Raw genomic sequence first — 15,346 nt, forward strand, 5'->3', positions numbered from 1 at the left:
CCTGGGACGCCCACCCACTATTTCTTGACTAAGGGGCTGCAGCGCTGCATCACGTACGGTTGCAGAGGGCAGTGCCAGGCTCTTCTCTTGTACCCGGTTCCAGTCTCATCTCATTAACAATAGCATACAAATAGAAAATTGTCCCTAGTGTGTGTGTGTGTGTGTGTGTGTGTGTGTGTGTGTGTGTGTGTGTGTATGTGCGTGCCCTGCAGTGGGCTGGCGCCCTGCCCGGAGTTTGTTTCCTGCATTGCACCCTGTGTTGGCTGGGACTGGCTCCAGCAGACCACCGTGACCCTGTAGTTAGGATATAGCGGGTTGGATAATAGATGGATGGATAAACTGTTCAGTTGTTCAATTAAATTTGAAATCAGAAACCCTGATGTTTAAAACTGAATTTTAAAAAATCAACATTTATCATAAAACGATCATTTATTAATCTTGTAATGATCATGTCCTTTGATTTCAATTCCAGAAAAAAAAAAAAAAACTTCTTCTCAGATTAAATCAGCGCCAGCAAGCAGCAGAGCAGATGAGCTACCAGGACTGAAGTTAACATAAAGGAGCATTCACGAGGGCGCAGTATACTCTAATAATTTAAATATATTAGAAAAACAAACCCCGCCTTTTACAGCTTTAAACGTGATTGGCTACTCCACAGACAAATCGTATTTTTACATACTCAATGTCAAGAAAGAAAGAAAGAAAGAAAGAAAGAAAGAAAGAAAGAAAGAAAGAAAGAAAGAAAGAAAGAAAGAAAGAAAGAAAGAACAGTGAAATTGAAGGAACACTTTAAGAAATCTGGGAAGTTTTGTAGAATACAGACAACTCTAAAATCTCCAACTCTAACCACTGAGCACTTATGTAACATTTTCTTATTACAGTTATTACCACAAGACTTCTTTTTTTTTTGGCAGGCAAGCTAAAGAGATTGTGCTGAAATATGAAGGCAGACTGACGAGGACAAGAGGCTATCAAGCTGCTGGAGCTGAAGTATGCAGTTCTTCTATCTATCTATCTATCTATCTATCTATCTATCTATCTATCTATCTATCTATCTATCTATCTATCTATCTATCTATCTATCTATCTATCTATCTATCTATCTATCTATCTATCTATCTATCTATCTATCACAAAATGCTTTTCTTGTGAATTTATCTAAATTTTTAATCTTGCCTACTAATCTATCTATCTATCTATCTATCTATCTATCTATCTATCTATCTATCTATCTATCTATCTATCTATCTATCTATCTATCTATCTATCTATCTATCTATCTATCTATCTATCTATCTATCTATCACAAAATGCTTTTCTTGTGAATTTATCAAAATTTTTAATCTTGCCTACTATGCTATCTATCTATCTATCTATCTATCTATCTATCTATCTATCTATCTATCTATCTATCTATCTATCTATCTATCTATCTATCTATCTATCTATCTATCACAAAATGCTTTTCTTGTGAATTTATCAAAATTTTTAATCTTGCCTACTATGCTATCTATCTATCTATCTATCTATCTATCTATCTATCTATCTATCTATCTATCTATCTATCTATCTATCTATCTATCTATCTATCTATCTATCTATCTATTGGTGCTTTTATTTTTAATTTTGTACTCTTACAAAAACACCCTATTAACCTGTAAATCTATTTTGTAAAAAAGCACATTTAAGATAAGATCATATTTTAGAAATTTTAATGTATATGACATATGTAACTAGTTTTCAGACCATTTTTGATGCAGTGCAAATGTACAAAAAAATAAACTTTTGTTGTTATAGTAATACACTCATTAATTTATGATTTTAGGCTTTACAAGTAAAACGCAGTCACACCTTATTTATTTATTTGTTTGTTTGTTTATTTTGTTTATTGATTGTGTTTATAAGAGTTATCCACTAAACCAATATTTTAGTCCAGGGACCAACTGAACAGCACAGTTTCCAGGCAACCCCGTGCCAGGACAGTTCACTTTACACCTTTAGTGATATCACATGGTCCTACATCTGGTGGAGCCACAGTGTGGCCTGTCACTGGAGGTCTGCAGCTGGGCTCCTCTCCTGTTTTGAAGATTTCTGCATGTATGGTACGTAAGCAGTACATGCCCAACAGATCATTAACACCATTGTCATCAGCTTAGACTTTATGTATATGAAGAGTCAGAGACATTACCACACGACTAAAGTCAGCACATATGAAGAATGAGTCATCATTAGTGTGCTGGTCCCAGAATCAATCATTTCTGTTATTGAGCTCCCATTTGCAGAGGTAGGAATTTTAGCGATTAGAGATTAGAGATCATTACTGTCACACACACCGTGAGAGCATAGTGAAATTCCTGTGCCACAGTTGTGGTGAAGTAAAAATAAATACAGTAAATAAGTAAGAGAAGCAGAACATAAATACATTAATAAATAAATAAACACCATAAATAAATACATGCAGTAAATAAATAAGAGTAGAAAATAAATAAGGTAAGGAAAGATAAGATAAGGAAAGGAGAGATGAAAATGAGATAAGATAAGATAAGATAAGACGAGGTAAGATACGATAAGATAAGATAAGAGTTCAAAAGCAAAAGTAATGTACAGTGCAACCCCACATAAACCAGCAGGTGGGTACAGCACACAGCGCTGGGCAGGTAGGCTCAGGTTACTGGAGTTCAGTGACCTTATCGTCCGGTGGAAGAAGCAGTTCCTGAAGCATTTGGAGCGAGTGGTGGAGCTCCAGCAATGTTTCCCAGAAGGCAGAAGTGAGAGCAGGGGATGATCTGGATGGCTGTCACCACAGATGACAGATTCAGCTCTCCTCAGACATCTGATTAAGCAGATGGTATTAAGCTGTGGACAGTTAGCCCCCATCGTTGTAGAAGCTGTACGGACAGTCCTTTAGAGGAGTTCATGATCCTGGCAAGTCAGGGTACCAAACCTCACTGTGATGCCTCCAGTCGGGATTCTTTTAATAGTGTAATGGCAGAAGTTCAGCAGTGTTTTGATTTCCAGCCCAAAGCTCTTTAGCCACCTCATCTCAACAGCACCATTTATTTCTAGAGCACATTTTCATACCAACGATGTAACTCTAAGTGCTTTTACAAGATGAAGGAAGAAAATGTATAAAAAATAAAAATATAAAAGTAAGATTAGACAATACTAAATAACAAAGAATAAAGTAAGGTCCGATGGCCGGGAGGAGAGATAAAACACAACTCCTGAAAAGGCTTTTCACACAGTTCCTCAAAGACGATGAGTTCTCCTGATTCCTGCATTTTGTTCATCTCTGTACCGTCCCCAACTGATCATTTCAGAAGACATCCATCCAACAGAATATCATTTTGAAGCCGGCTCTCGCTAATACACAAAGCTCCTGAACACACCGTGACTTCGAATGAGAGCCAACAGTCCATGATGCATCTCAGTGAAACTCTGTGACAGAATAACGCCGGCTCAGAAAGTGAATGGATGGATGGATGGGTTCCTTCTAATTGTGCCACTTTTTTTAGATCCATCCAATGAGCAATTTCAGCTCACATAATCACAAGCAAAGCAAAAGACGGCACTTGCTCAAAGCAACCGGTTAAATTTATAGCCAGTTCTTATTGCTGAGTTTAATTAAAATTCTCCAAAGGCATGCATTAAAGTCTTCGTAGCACCATTAAAATTAATTGACTTTTACCATGTAGATTGATGGTGCTTTATTAATTACAAAGATTGCTCAGGCTAGCTTTGGCCTTTTGATAAGTTGAAGGCCCTGCCTACTTTCTTTTTTCTCATTAAGTAAAAAAGTTTTGAAAATATGAGGTTGATGTCCTAAATCGGAAGTAAAGATGTCTGTTGGATGTACTGGAAGACTGTCACAATTAGCTGAACACGTTTCCATTGTAAGTTTTATTTCCTGATCTCATCTCTAATTCCCTATTGAAAGATACAGAGAGACAGCACGAGTGGTTGCAAGAAATAAACCAACTCTGGGTGGAAAACCCAGGAATTATTATAATGGATCCACCCCAGTCAGTCAGAACTTTTGTAAGCCCCCCCTTCAACAGCTCTGAACCTTCGAGGTGTGGATTCCAGAAGACTTCCAAAGGTGACCTCTGGCAGTGAGACGTCAGCAGCAGATCCTTTCAGTCTTCTCAGCAAGTTGTGAGGTGGGGCCTCCATGAATTGGACTTGTTTTTTTCCAGAACATCCCACAGACGCTCAGTCGGATTGAGATCTGGAAAATATGGAAACCAAGTCAACAGACTGAACTCTTTGTCACATTCCACAAAGAATTCCTGAACAATTGTTGCAGTATATCATGGAGCATTATATCCTGCTGAAAGAAGCCATTCCATTACCATCAGGGAGTACTGTTGCCATGATGGAATGTAGGTGGTCTGCAACAATCTTTAGGTTGGTGGTACATGTTAAAGTAACCTCAACATGGATGCCAGGACCCTAGGAGAAGATTGACCAAAGTGTCAAAGTGTTTTCTTCCCATAGTGCATCCTGCTGCCATCTCTTCCACTAGATAGACGACGCACACACACCCCTCCATCCACATGATCTAAAAGAAAATGTCACTCATCACGCCGGGCCACCTTCTTCCATTGCTCCATGGTTCAGTTCTGACACTAATGTGCCCATTATAGGTGTTTTCGGTGGTAGTCAAGGGTCAGCATGGGCATTCTGACTGGTCTGTGGCTACGCAGCAAGTCTGTGAAGTTTTCCTGCAATTTTTGCTCCAGTAGCTCTTCTGTGGGACCGGACAAGACGGGCTACCATTATCTAATCAACCTGGGGTGCCCAAGACACTGAAGCCGGTAACTGGTTGTCCTTCTTTGGACCACTTTTGGTAGGTGCTAACTGCTGCAAACCAGGAACACCTTCTCAAGGCCTGCCATTTTGGAGACGCTCTGACCCCAGTGATCCAGCTATCCCAGTTTGTCCCTTGTCAAAGTCGCTCGGTTCCTTCCGCTTGCCCATTTTTACACATTCCAACACATCACCTTCAAGAAGTGACTGTTCACTCGCTGCCTACGATATCCCTCCGTTGTCATGAGATAATCAATGTGATTCACTTCACCTGGCAGTGCTTTTAATGGCGTATCACTGAGCGGTGTATAACCTATACACTCCACCCCTTAAGTGTTGTTGGGTTTCAAGATTTTCTTTTCCTTTTGTTCTTTACTTTTCTGCAGCTTCTGAGGAAGTTTTCCCGCTTGGCATATAATGTTGTTGTTCTTTTCATTCCTTGGGAAGTCAGGATAAAGAAGATAGAAAGTAAGTATGAGGTATGAGCAAAAGTAGGGCATTATACCAAGATAAAAACTAAAATATGATAACACAAAATACTCTTTATCATTTTTATTTCATATTATTATAAAAGTGGTTGCCATTTGGAATATTGTTTGGTTTATGGGTGCCATTTTGTGTGTGTTTTTTCCATGTTGTAAATGGCAGTAATGCCAGTCTCTAGTCATGTGGGTTTTATGCAGGATGTCACTTGGGTGTCACATGGGTATACATCTGCCTTATATGGTCTTTTTCCTCTGTTCCTGTGGATTAAGTCCTCATTAATACTTATCTCCAAAAAGAAAGAACACTAGATTAGATTAGATTAGATCATCTTTACTAAACCCAATGGGAAATTCAGATGCATACAGCAGCAGAAATATAAAAAAAATCAATGATTCAGACTCACAGGAAAGATAATAAGACAATCAAACACATTAATCAGTGAGTAATAATAACAATAATAATTCTTTACTTATATATTGCACTTTTCTCACTTCTCAAAGTGCTCTCCATAAAGGGAAGCAAACGGATAAGTACATAAATAAATGTATATTGTGCATAAATTTCAAAATGGATTTAAAGAGTATGTCAGGAGGAAGCATTAAATTTCCTGATAGCAGTGGGCCGAAAAGACTTAGTATGGGGCACTTCTTTGCCCACCATGGTGCAATGAGCCTATGCATTGCCAGTCTACCAGGAATGGCAGACTTCAACCTCCACCTTTAAATGTCGCTTCTAGTACAGCCTTCCTACGGTGGCCTGAAAAGTCCAAATTCAGTGGTTTGCCATCCCATTAATTCTTAACTTGCATTTGTGACCACAAGGGGGAGCTACTCAGCATCAAACCTCAGGCACAATTTCACCCAACATAGTCCTGCACTCAAGTAAAGTATTTTATTACACAAATATCCCACCAAGTGCCACAATTATAAAGCAAGTGAATTTTCGTTCATTTCGTTCTCTCCTTCCGCTCCTCCTGTTGAGCGTCACCCGCTGCTTCCCAACTTTGATTCCTCCGTGCTTCTGGTGCCATTGTGTGTGTCCTCTTGGAAGCACCTGCGGGTCACGTGGAAGCCAGAGAGGTACTCCTCTGGCAGCACCCTCTAATGGCACTCAGGGACTCCAACAAGGCTTCACTTCTGGACTCCTGTGTACCCTTGTAGGTGTGTCCAAAACTGAGACTACTGCCACCTGTCGTATGGGGGGAATGGAACTGCTCCTGCCCTCTGGCTCCCACTGGCCCATCTTTTATATACCTGCACCACCATTTTCTCATCTTGATATCATACCTATCTGTCCTTCATGGTATATTTACACATTGATAAAAAGAAAAATGCAACATGACAGCACAGACGCAGACAAACATAAATACACATCCATGCACGCTGTTTAACGTGTTTAGATTTTACCGCTCTATGTAGTTTTTGTTACAACCAAGAACAAAAGTTCACAAAATGGCAGCTTGTAAGAATAGAAATATAAAGCCATAAACTTTATTAAAGTTTTATAAATATAATATGCATTTATAATATATTATAAATTGTGAATTTCCCATTGGCATTAATAAAATATCTATCTATCTATCTATCTATCTATCTATCTATCTATCTATCTATCTATCTATCTATCTATCTATCTATCTATCTATCTATCTAAATAATGATAGAAATAATTATAATATTACAATTAGGAATACAATCATAAATAATAATATGATATACTAGCTGTTCCCTGCGGCTCCGCCCACATAGTCATGAAACAGGACAAATTTTAAAAACCAATTAAAAAAAATGTAATTCTGGCCAAGCGGAAGGTGGGTACGCTCCGGCGTCAAACGTTGGCACTGTATCTGATCGTGTTCAGCTCTGACAGGAGAGCGTCCACCGCGTGGGGAGAAGAGCACATGGCCGTGATATTTCTGGCAATCAGCAGGTACCCTCAAACACAAGTAGCTCTAATCTTTCCATGAAAAACGTCAAATGTTAACAATCTGTAGATGATAATGTCTGCTGAACAAGCAGGTATCGCTAGCTAAGCGGAGGCAAGGTAATACACTCCAACACATGGCGAGAGGTAGAGCGACTCTAACAGAGAGGCTGGCATGTGAGTGAGGAGGGCCCTGACCCCCCTCCCCTCTGCCTGCAGCTTCTCTCTCACGGATTCACGCGAATAAGCAAACTATGATAGCACAATGAGATAAATCGCAAAATCAACCGGAATGTTCAAGCAAATCATAGAAAAAAAAACAATCTAAATCCGTTAAGTAGTTCTCTCGTAAAAAGTGGACAGACATATAAAAAGATTTTGGATTTTATATATATACTCCGCCCGTGTAGTAGTGAAACAGGACAGTGAAGAGGGCCCAGCCCGGCTTCCGACTCCTGACGTCACTCTTCCCTCTCCCCTCGGCCCGCAGATTCTGTCTCAGATTAGCGTGAATATATCACTCCTGTAAGCGAGCTATGATTCTTAGCGCGATGAGAGAAGTCGCAAAATCAACTGGAATGTTCAAGCAAATTATAGAAAAAAGAAACCCAATCTAAATCCGTTAAGTAGTTCTGTTGTTCGCTGACTTAGCGAAGGTAAGATGCGCCCCGAGGCTGGTGAGTGAGTGAGTGAGTGAGTCAGGAGGGCCCTGCCCCCCTCCACTTGGCCCACTGCATCTCTCTTGGATTCGCGCAAATAAATTGGTGCCACAAGGGAACTATGATGATTAGTGCAATGAGATAAATCGCAAAATCAACCGGAATGTTCAAGCAAATCATAAAAAAAAAAACGATCTAAATCCGTTAAGTAGTTCTCTCGTAAAAAGTGGACAGACATATAAACAGACATTGGATTTTATATACACAGTATACTCCGCCCATGTAGTTGTGAAACAGGACAGTGAGGAGGGCCCAGCCCGGCTCCCCACTCCTGACGTCACGCTTCCTCCTCCCCTCGGCCCGCAGCCTCTGTCTCAGATTAGCACAAATATATCACTCCTGTAAGCGAACTATGATTCTTAGTGCGATGAGGGAAGTCGCAAAATCAACCGGAATGTTCAAGCAAATTATAGAAAAATGAAACCCAATCTAAATCTGTTAAGTAGTTCTCTTGTTTGAGGTAAGATGCACCCTGAGGTTGGCGAGTGAGTGAGTGAGTCAGGAGGGCCCTACCCCCCCTCCACTTGGCCCTCTGCGTCTCTCTCAGATTCGCGCAAATAAATCGGTGCCACAAGCAAACTATGATTCTTAGCGCGATGAGAGAAGTCGCAATATCAACCGGAATGTTCAAGCAAATTAAAGAAAAAAAAAAACGATCTAAATCCGTTAAGTAGTTCTCTCGTGAAAATTTGGACAGACATACAAACAGACGTTGGATTTTATATACAGTACTAGCCGTCCCCCATGGCTCCACCTGCGTAGTTGTGAAACAGGACAACGAGGAGGATCCAGCCTGGCTCCCCACTCCTGATGTCACTCTTCCTTCTCCCCTCAGCCCACAGCCTCTGTCTCGGATTAGCGCGAATATATCACTCCTGTAAGCGAACTATGATTCTTAGCATGATGAGAGAAGTCGCAAAATCAACTGGAATGTTCAAGCAAATTCTAGAAAAAGGAAACCCAATCTAAATTAATTAAGTAGTTCTCTCGTAAAAAGTGGACAGACATACAAACAGACGTTGCATTTTATATATATACTCGGCCTGTGTAGTTGTGAAACAGGACAATGAGGAGGGCCCAGCATGGCTCCCCACTCTTGATGTCATGCTTCCTCCTCCCCTCAGCCCGCAGCCTTTGTCTCAGATTAGTGCAAATATGTCGCTCCTGCAAGCGAACTATGATTCTTAGCGCAATGAGAAAAGTCGCAAAATCAACCGGAATGTTCAAGCAAATTATACAAAAAAAAAATGATCTAAATCCGTTAAGTAGTTCTCTCGTGAAAAGTAGACAGACATACAAACAGACGTTGAATTTTATATATATACTCCGCCTGTGTAGTTGTGAAACAGGACAATGAGGAGGGCCCAGCATGGCTCCCCACTCCTGATGTCACTCTTCCCTCTCCTCTCGACCCGCAGCCTCTGTCTCGGATTAGCGTGGATATATCAGTCTTGTAAGCGAACTATGATTCTTAGCGCGATGAGAAAAGTCGCAAAATCAACCGGAATGTTCAAGCAAATTATAGAAAAAAGAAACCCAATCTAAATCCGTTAAGTAGTTCTCTTGTTTGCTGACTTAGCAGAGGTAAGATGCACCCGAGGTTGGTGAGTGAGTGAGTGAGTGAGTGAGGAGGGCCCCGCGCCCCTCCACTTGGCCCGCTGAGTCTCTCTCGGATTTGCGCAAATAAATCGGTGCCGCAGGGGAACTATGATAGTACGATGAGAGAAGTCGCAAAATCAACCAGAATGTTCAAGCAAATTCTAGAAAAAACACACCCAATCTAAATCCGTTAAGTAGTTCTCTCGTGAAAAGCAGGCAGACATTCAGACAGACAGATGGATTTTATATATATATATATATATATATATATATATATATATATATATATATAGAGAGAGAGAGAGAGAGAGAGATAGATATATAATAGAAATATAAAGCCCAAAACTAAAACAAATGAAGAATAAATCAAATTAATAAAATATAAATCCAAAAATTAAACAGTGAATGGCAGCAAACCCCCTATTTACACCTCAACCGTGTTAGTAAAGGCAAAAATAAAAGAAAATCTCAATCATATCACAGACCCCAGTCGGACAGAGTAGAGTCTGAAGCCAAAGGCTCAAGGCGACTTTTTGGAGTTGGCAAAAGAAAAATAACAGCAATTAAAAAAATCATACAAAACATACGCGTGGGTGCGCTTGATTGCATTGATCCGTTTTTTGGAACAGAAGCCCGTTGGTAAATATCGAGTACATTAGCAAATTGTTCTTCAGCTTAATAGTAAAGAATGCCCTGCTTGCCTTTAAATGAATGACGTGTACTTCATTGTGAATTGGCTTTAAAAGGAAAAATCATTACGCTGAAAGGAATGGCTTCGAAACAATTGCTCTTTCAGCGGAGTAAATCAAGTTAAGCGGCCTGCCCAGCTTTGTGCATCCCGGCCCCTGACGCCTCGAGGACTGTGACGTTAACAGCAGGAGATACTGTATTTCTGCCACTTTAACGGCTACCCTCTTGTTTTAGCGAGTCAGGTCGATTTCCCCCTCACTAATTACGTCTTATTCATTCATTCCTGAAGGTCATTTTGGCTCCGGAGTTGCCTCGTACTTCATTTTCTTAAGGTGGCTTTTCGGAATCAACATTGTACTAACTATCATGACGGGAGCATTTGTTATACTGCCAGAGGTGAGTCCAACGGTTTAGTCCACAGATAGATGGGATTTGTTGGGTTGTTGGGAGAAGAAAGCTTGTTTCCTTCCTAGGGGGCATTGATCTAAAATATTTTGTGTTTTTGTGTCCATGCTGGGGTGTCAGGTGACCCTGCCACTCTGTAGTCATGTGACAAAGTAAATACACCTCATCTAAGCTGTTGACATTTTCAACATATTGGAACAGATAAGCAGGAGATGTTCAATGCCTTATGGGTAGGTTCACAATGCCTTATGGGTAGTTTGACCGCACACAGTGCAGCGCTCTGCTGTTAGTTTAGTTTAGTCAGCTATAGGATTGCACCAATGTAGGGCAGATGGAGTGAAGCTGCTGAAATTCACCCCAGAATGTTGGCTCAGTGCAGAAGTAAAAGCTGCAGGACTCATCGGAAAGTTTATGAATGGGCAGAAAGATTTAAAGCATGATGAACAAATGTAGCCGACGAAGTTCCACCTGTTCATCGATCAAAGTGGCGCACGTACAAGCCTCACATTGACCCGGCGAAGACCGACAGATTATGTTTTCCGTTGTTGCTGCTCATTTGGATATCAGCGATGGATCTGCACAAGCCATGATGCATGATGACTTGGGGGTACTTGGGGCATTAAGACATTAGTACAGAGTGAATCGTTTCTGTGTTTTGAGTCTGCCAGGATGATGTAACGTATTTCCCTGGGCAGAGACGTGGATAAATTTAATCTGCATTTCAATGTCTCGATCACATGTTTTAGTTGTAATGCTGCTCTGCTCCACTTTTTCCACCATTGCACATTCACAAAAATCCTGCTTTATCCACTCCGTCTGATGAAACCCATCCAGGATTAAAGTACCGTTTGAAATGAGAGGTGTGTGGTCCTCTGAGGTAATAAAAAATGGGTGGGTAACAACCATTAATGTTAGGACACCGATCTGGCTGTCCCTGTTTACTTCTAGGCAAAAAAAAATTGCACTGGATGGCACAATTAAAAAGCGAAATGTCGCCGTCTTGTGTTCTAAGATAGAAGTGCAGTCTATCAAGACTTCTTGTTGTGGCTCGAAAGTATTCGTCTTTCCGGCTCCTTCTTAAGTATGGGCTTATATGGTTTGGGGCGGAGTCAGTTGTCCTTACAGTGTCCTGTGGAGGCAAAAGAAGATAACACAGTTGGCGGCAGTACCCCCTCTCAGACTCACGGTGGTATTGCATAAATGGGAGGAACCTGGAAGATGACCCCGTGACGCGCATGTGTGACAAGTGTTGGCTGATTCCACAGATTTCCTGAACTTGCTGTAACTCTCGATTCCACAGATTTCCTGAACTTGCTGTAACTCGCTACGAGATCTAACAGTTCAGACAACTCACATTAAAGTAATCGAACAATTTCTCGTTATATGAAGTCATTCCAGGTCTAAATCCAAAATCGCTCAGGATCTTTGCCTCTTGAATCTCCAGACGAGTTTGTAACTTTAATCCTCGCTATCCTTGATATTCACCCTTTTGACATTTTCATTTTCGGATGACAAGATCTTCCGATTAGGTGTGACGGGGCAGTTTAGGTTGGCATAAAGTTCACCCAAATGCCTCACTGATCTACACGAGCCAACGTCCTTCTGGGAGTTTCAGCAGGTTTCCTTCCCTCTGATCACAGAAATCTTACTATGGTGCATTGTTCAACAATGGTGGAGCGTCCATGTTTGATTGACTGTTGGATTCAACTAGACGAGCGCTGAACGGTGCATGTTCAAACTACCCATAAGCCATTGCAAACCTGTTGTATGGAGTCGGCTCGCATCCATTGCAGTTACCGTGTAATTTCCAAATTGCCTGCACTTTTTGATTTACCCTGGTATGTGCAATGTATAACAGTTTAACAATATTTAGCATTAAAAGCAATTACGTAACAGCATGAGAGATAATAATGCAAAACTAACAATAAGAAAGAAAAAATAAACAGAAGTCAGGGTGAAGACATTCCTTCTGGGGGTAAATCGGCCAAAAGTAAGGGAAAACATCCTAACAACGACCTTCTCATGAATTCTTATTTTATCCTAATTTACAGAAACCCAGTAATTGACCCAGAGTGATTTATAACACCACAACATTTATTACAAATGTTTCCAGTCTCCCAGTCCCCAATATTTTTAACTTTGAACCAGGAAGGGCATGCAAAATGTCCAATAGTTAGCTTGTTTATTAGTTTATTATGTTTAGTGAAGTTCATGCAATCTACTAGACCAAGCACTTTAGTTTAGATGAGCGCTTTCAATGCTGTCAAAAGACCCCACAGTTAGAGATGAAAGTGTCAGGATGCTGACTGCAGTTACCTCTGTAAAGCAACCCCCCCCCCCCCCCCCCCCAACGTCTGTTCAGCCATAACATTCATGTTGCACATTTTCTTCTTTTTTATTAGCTGCTGGCAGGCGCGCCGTTTGGAACCACAGCCAGCAAGACCATTCCAAAGGAGCATCTCTCTTCAGCACAGGACCTGGACACCATCTGGTCACTCGGGGCAAGGCTGCCATGTTTTTTTTGTTTGTTTTTTTTACTACTTTGTTAATACTGCACCCTGCAGATTTGCAGAGAATCGCTTCGTTATCGCTCTGTACTGGCTTTAATTTCTGACAGGCCAGCTGTCTCACAACGGTGATTCTCATGTTGTTTTTCTTCTTTTTGCAGGGCTACCTTCAGTATTCCGTCTTGTTTTATGGCTACTATGGAAGAGACAGAAAGATTGGCAAGGCTGGCTACCGTCTGCCTCTGGCATACTTTCTAGTTGGAATGGCGGTTTTTGCCAGCAGTTTTATTATTCTGCTGAGGAGGTAAGTAAGAAATAAGCTTATGTTATTTTGAAATTTCAAAAAATATCTATCTATTATATAGTGCTTTTCACATCTATCTATCTATCTATCTATCTATCTATCTATCTATCTATCTATCTATCTATCTATCTATCTATCTATCTATCTATCTATCTATCTGTCTATCTATCTATCTATCTATCTATCTATCTATCTATCTATCTATCTATCTATCTATCTATCTATCTATCTATCTATCTAATGCCTTTCTTGTTAATCTATCAACATTTTAATTTTGCCTACTACACTATCTATCTATCTATCTATCTATCTATCTATCTATCTATCTATCTATCTATCTATCTATCTATCTATCTATCTATCTATCTATCTATCTATCTATCTATCTATCTATCTATTGTGATAGTTTGAGGTCTCCGTGACCCCTTGAACCCTCAGACTCGACTCCAGACACCAGGTAAAAGTCCAATAATTATATTTATTTGGACAATACTATGCACAAAGCACCCTCCTCTCCACAATACTCAATAATAAACAATCAATAATCAATCCTCCACACTCCCAGACACTTTGCCACCCTTCCTCCCAGCTCAGCTCAATGTCTGGGCGTACCCACTAGTCCTTTATACCCCTTGACCCAGAAGTGTTTCTCCCTTCTGTCCATGTGATCATGAACACTTCCGGGTCGGATAAAAAACTCCTTTCTTCAACCCGGAAGCACGTCGTTTACTCTTGTCACGTGATCATGACGCACCTCCGGGTTATAGGGCAAGTAAGAGTCCGGCAGTCTCCCCACAGCGACTCCTGGTGGTCCCCAAGGTATCCAGCAGGGCTGTGCATATAAACTACAAAGTCCATGAGGCCCTGCTGGAATTCAGGGAACGTCCACGCTGTTGGGAGAGCTCCATCTGGCGGCCTGGGGGTGAGGGCCGGAATATTTAGCTGGCCACACACCACACTATCTATCTATCTATCTATCTATCTATCTATCTATCTATCTATCTATCTATCTATCTATCTATCTATCTATCTATCTATCTATCTATCTATCTATCTATCTATCTATCTATCTATCTATCTATCTATCTATCTATCTAACTTTACAGAGTGTCTTATCAATCTGTCTACAGTCTAGCAGAAAAGGTAAGTACACCCCAAGAAAATGGTTGACTTTTTCCACATATTTGAACAGCCTAACAGGAGATCTTCATGCAAACAGTGCCTGCAGGTCAAGGTGACACACATCCCTATTTCTGACACAGACCGACACAAGTTACAAGCCCAGCAACACACCCAGGCTTTATTTCAGTGGGAAACGTTTTTCCCTTGTTTTCCACAGCACAGTACAGTACCAACAAGCACAAAGAAGCACAATAATAAAAGCGAGCACATCTGAAATGCCTTTCTCTTCTTCTCTCCGTCTCTGTCTCTATCTCTCCTTGTGCCTCCACTTTTTATTCCAACAAGCTTTGTCCCGGGGCATCAGGCTTCTGTTATCCTGTACCCAGGAGATCTTCCCAGGCAGCCCATTAGTGTGGTCCAGAAGTACTTCTGGATGAGGTTGAAGTTTGACAAATTAGGTCTCCACAATCCCTGTAGCACCCCCTGGTGGCAGCCACAGAACCCAAAATGAACTCCAACTCCCATGAAGCCCTGTGGGAATCCGAGGCACTGCTGCCATTTAGGACTCCATTAGAGATAATGTCCTGTCCATGTTTTCTCCCCCGGGTCCATCCTTTAGGAAGGACTGTTAATGGTTATCTGCTGTATGGAACCCGTTACATAAATAAAAGTTTTTTTCTGGAACCTTCACGTGGACGGGTCTTTTGGGAATGCTCTGAAGAAGCGTTCGGGCAAGTTTCTTTTTTTAGAGTGAAGGCCCTGTTGGCATGAAGATCTAACGT

The 15,346-nt window shown here is 40.9% G+C and overlaps 1 protein-coding gene across 1 annotated transcript in view; it reads left to right on the top strand.

Annotated features, from left to right (window-relative positions):
• Positions 1 to 15,346, top strand: part of LOC114667464 (transmembrane channel-like protein 3) — a 61,334-nt gene that overhangs the window by 5,588 nt on the left and 40,400 nt on the right. The window contains exons 3-7 of the mRNA XM_051920445.1: positions 915 to 990; positions 5,196 to 5,277; positions 10,516 to 10,622; positions 13,034 to 13,132; positions 13,300 to 13,442. Of these exons, the coding sequence (XP_051776405.1) occupies positions 915 to 990; positions 5,196 to 5,277; positions 10,516 to 10,622; positions 13,034 to 13,132; positions 13,300 to 13,442 (507 nt within the window). The remainder of the gene's footprint in view (positions 1 to 914; positions 991 to 5,195; positions 5,278 to 10,515; positions 10,623 to 13,033; positions 13,133 to 13,299; positions 13,443 to 15,346) is intronic.

Source organism: Erpetoichthys calabaricus, chromosome 17 (assembly GCF_900747795.2).
Source record: "Erpetoichthys calabaricus chromosome 17, fErpCal1.3, whole genome shotgun sequence".
NCBI lineage: Eukaryota > Metazoa > Chordata > Cladistia > Polypteriformes > Polypteridae > Erpetoichthys > Erpetoichthys calabaricus.